Consider the following 4,157-nt stretch of genomic DNA (forward strand, 5'->3'; position numbering starts at 1 on the left):
TTATTTTCATTGTTTCTCATTGTTTTTGGGTGTTGAAATCACGTAAGTTTACGTAGGAAAAAAAAATGTTTTTATAACCCCCCTTCCCCCCCACCCAAAACACAAAAAAATAATAGAGTTTTTAGGGTTTCAAAATAGTAGATTATGTTTTGATATTGAAAAAACAAGAATACCTCTTTGTCTCTTCAAGATAAACATTTTTTCTGTGAGAATTTCTCAAAATGGGCTCAAAACTATGCCAAATTGCCATTTTGATTAAAAAAAATGAGGGAAGAAAAATGCACAAGAAAGAGACCAGATTATACATACATAATTTAGGTTGTTTTTGTTCCAAAAAACAGAAAAAAACACAAGAAACAAAAAACAGGAATGTTACCATATAACCCATAATTTCGCAATACAAATTAAAGCACATGAAACATAGTTGTATAAAGCATCTCACCATTTTTTGGAGAAAGACATTTTCTTCTTGCAAAGCCTTTTGCTGCATTAATATGAAAACATGAATTAGCGGAATTCAAATATATGAAAATTCAATAAAATCTTTATATTTATTTATTTATTAAATATTATTATAAATGCAACTACACAAACCAAATATCAATCCCAAAAGGACAATTGAATTCCATATCGGATGCCTAAATGGATGGTTCTCTCCAAGTAAATTTTTAGTATCAAGAAATCTCATTAATTTTGCAAGTAATTTTCTTTCAATCTCTCAATTTTGGTGATCATAACTAAATATATCTTTAGTTTGAATTGAGTTTTCTATAGTAGCATCATAATAGCACATCCTTGGAAGAAGATGAATTGGTATATAGTTACACCAAAACTTAGGTGCAAAGTAAAGTGAATTAATGAAGAGCAACAATTGAACTAGAAAGTCTAGGGGCAGATTAGATAGTATAGCTTTATGAGAGTGAAAAAAGAAAAAAAAAATGTATAGTTTAATCCTTTGCATGAGCAATATTGTGGAAAACTAAAAGACTATGGGGTGTTATGTATGTGGGTTTAACTCTATGCGACTGTGTGGAGTGGTGTTACGTATGTTGGATCTAATTCTACGTGACTGTGGTGAAGCATTGGGAGGTGACAGCCCCCCAATGAAGAATGGAGATTGCAGAGTGAGCAAATCCATTATTTTGGATAAGTCCAAATTTTACTCGTATTCATTATTCAACTGCTCCTATTTCCTAAGAAATGATTAGTATTGATTATATTTTGAATTAGGGTCTGATATAAATATTTAGCATTTTTTCACTTCGAGGTTTTTTCATATAAAAATTTTGTATGTCTATGTATTCAATTCATCTTCTTTTCTTTTGTTGTGTGATTGTTTCTAGGATTTGATCCTAACAGAGACAAATTAGATAGTTCATAGTGATGGTGAAAAAAAAAAAAAAAAAAAAAAAAAAACAGAGAAAGAAAAACTAAGGCTAAGTATTTCAGTTAAGGAATTTATGATTCAACAATTAAATTTTCAAAACAGACTGCAACAGTTGAGGAACTTACCCTCATCTTCAACATGTTAATGTGCTCTGACATTAGACGCCTCTGTCCAAAACGAAGATGTCAGATGTTAGCTTTTCAGAAGAGAATGAGTTTGGATCAATCAGGAGATAATTTTTCCTAAGGTTATGTATTCAAGGAGTGATGGCTTCAGATAGGACTGGTTCTTTATGTCCCAGTGCACCCTTATGATTCTGATCTCTCTCTCTCTCCTTCTTCCCCCAATCAATGGCTGACTTTGCTTTTATATTATAACATTCACAGTGAAGAAAAAGGCCCAAAGCAAAGAATCTGGGTAATCCAGTGTGCTATGTGGGTGTTCATGAAGTAAGAAGAAGAAATGTCAATGGAATTACCTTTCTTGATCGGATGCGTTCCACTCCAGTTTTAATCCGTCGCTCCAGTTGTTTCAAGTCTTTCATGCCCAACGACGACACTTCCTCTCCTGCTAGATGCCTTCTTACCCGGCCATGCACCAAACCTAAATATATTTAAATATATTTCAGATATAACAACCCATTAACCAGTACAAGTGAAGATGATCGATCAGAGATTATTACTTCAGTTGTGTCTCCAAGTTCTCCACTAATTTCATCATGTCGTTAATTTCAGTCTTCCAAAACTGTGATCAGAATAAATTAACTTGCATCATTTACTTTTGCGGTGAGGTGAGCATTGCACAAACTCAACAGGTAAGACTTTCTATTGATATTTAAAATCGAATCTCAACGTATATGTGATAGATAGGTGATTCAAAACATTTTTGAGTTTTGAATTTTAAATTTGAAAGAATCCTTGTGAATTGGGTCTAGAATATCATTGCTAACAGTATGTAAACAGCTAAACCCTAATAAAGGGAGATAACGAAATATGACTTTGCCGTACACACCTGGGTTGTTCTTAAACGATAATTAGTATTTGAGATAGGAAGACCAACTTCCTTCCGATATCGCTCTATGGTCCTGTCCATGCTGAAAGAAGAACATATAACAATTATAAGTACTGGAGTAGTAGAAGAAGAAGAAGAAGAAGAAGAAGAAGTAAGAGAACAAAGTAGGGTTTCGTTTTCTTGTTTTTAAGAATGAATTCAGTTTTGTTAATTAAACTTACTCGTGACTGGCAAAATTGTAAGGTTTCCCAGAAGGAGAGAAAGTGACGACAGCAATTTCAGCATCGCAAAGAATGGAAAGCTCGAAGGCTTTCTTTAAAAGCCCATTTCGACGTTTGGAGAAGGTGACTTGCCGACTCGTCGTGTTCTCGATCCTCTTCAGCTCTACTTTCCCTCTCCCCATCTTGATCACTGATCAATTAATGTTCTTCATTCGTTAATTTCTCATCTGCAACAGCGCTTGCAGTACTCTTCACAAGAAAAAGTTGCGTTCGAACAGGTTAAAATCAACCACCACACCCATGATTATGATATATCACCCCTTACTTTATATAGGGACCATCTTCCAATCAAATTCTACATTTGAAACCATAAACACCTCTCTCTCTCTCTCTGCACAGGAAGTTTAACAATCCACTGTGGTATTTTTCTGTGTAAATATAACGATTATACATACTCTGGAGATTATTCTGGTTTTACATACTGTGGAGTGTAGCTTATGCAGTTGAAATGGTTGATATAAAATGATGCAATAGGGGTGTTAGTGGGTTGGTCTTGGTTAGGCGCCTTGTGGCTGCTTAAACCATAATTCTATGTTTTAAATCAATCAAAACTCAAATTTTATAATACAGCAGAGATTTTAACTCTAGGGTGGGTTAATTAGTAAAAAATTAATTAATACCTCCGAGTAGGAGGACAGAGATTGATGAATCCCCTCAGGTCCAAGAGCGAAGACCTTATATTTAAATTATATATGTAAACTAAGCCACCACATGATGTCATCAATGCATGTAGAAGTTGGGCCAGACAAACCTTGGTTCAAAAGAAAAATCCTACTGAGGTTTATCTATGCCTAACCTTGGCCATGAATGACTTTACACATTGACATATTACTATTGAAAGTGTAATTTCACAAGGGGTCTTAGCGACACACTATGAGAAAATATTAGGAGATTTGTAGAAAATCTAGGAAAACTATGTCTTGTATACCATTATAGGTTGCATTGCATAAAATCATGAATTGATCTCTATAATGGCTACAAAAAGAAATGATCAAAGCAAATCATGCTTGGGGGTTGTCTTCGTGTCTTGAAATCACCTTAAACAGACGCTCCCCATCCATTTACATCTCAAAAGAAGAAAGAGAGATTAATTATGCAGTGCTTGCATAAGAAAGTTACTTGTACAGGAGATTATGCTTTTTAACATATAAAGAAGGGCAAATATGCTGGAGATTCACGAATGTCCTAATCTTATAGACACATGGTTGTAAAGAAATGATATCACATACTTTGTTCAGGTGCACCTGCCTTATAAGATAAATAACATCTCTTAAAATAAAAAAATCAGATTTTTTTTATAACTCTAAACTTTGATTGACCAAAAAAATTAATAAAATGTACTTTGCTTTTTCCTACAAGTATAAGAATAAATTCTCTTTCTATGGATAATCCAATTATATCATCTATCCTGAAAACTACTGGTTGAAAGAACCTGATAATCCAAAAGCAAAACTAGAAAGTAACCACTATTTGCATGA

General features: G+C 33.7%; 1 protein-coding gene across 1 annotated transcript; it reads right to left on the bottom strand.

Moving 5' to 3' along the window:
- Positions 1-1,458: 1,458 nt before the first annotated feature.
- LOC149006295 (agamous-like MADS-box protein MADS1) lies at positions 1,459-2,801 on the bottom strand. The gene is made up of 5 exons (XM_089165387.1): positions 2,620-2,801; positions 2,399-2,480; positions 2,070-2,131; positions 1,866-1,965; positions 1,459-1,554 (listed from the first exon to the last, which is right to left on the bottom strand). Exons 1-5 carry the CDS (start codon positions 2,799-2,801, stop codon positions 1,459-1,461), a joined length of 522 nt encoding a protein of 173 aa, XP_089021513.1.
- Between the last annotated feature and the right edge of the window lie 1,356 nt (positions 2,802-4,157).

This window comes from Hakea prostrata, chromosome 8 (assembly GCF_041222555.1).
Source record: "Hakea prostrata isolate BN-2017 chromosome 8, UWA_Hpros_2, whole genome shotgun sequence".
Lineage (NCBI taxonomy): Eukaryota > Viridiplantae > Streptophyta > Magnoliopsida > Proteales > Proteaceae > Hakea > Hakea prostrata.

Bases quoted from the DNA above. Each gene is read 5' to 3' on its own strand.
- LOC149006295 (XM_089165387.1), bottom strand. From the start codon at position 2,801: ATGGGGAGAGGGAAAGTAGAGCTGAAGAGGATCGAGAACACGACGAGT. The intron at 2,481-2,619 runs GTAAGTTTAATT...TTCTTCTTTCAG, and splicing joins TACAATTTTGCCAGTCACGA to CATGGACAGGACCATAGAGC. The intron at 2,132-2,398 runs GTGTGTACGGCA...TTCTGATCACAG, and splicing joins ATCGTTTAAGAACAACCCAG to TTTTGGAAGACTGAAATTAA.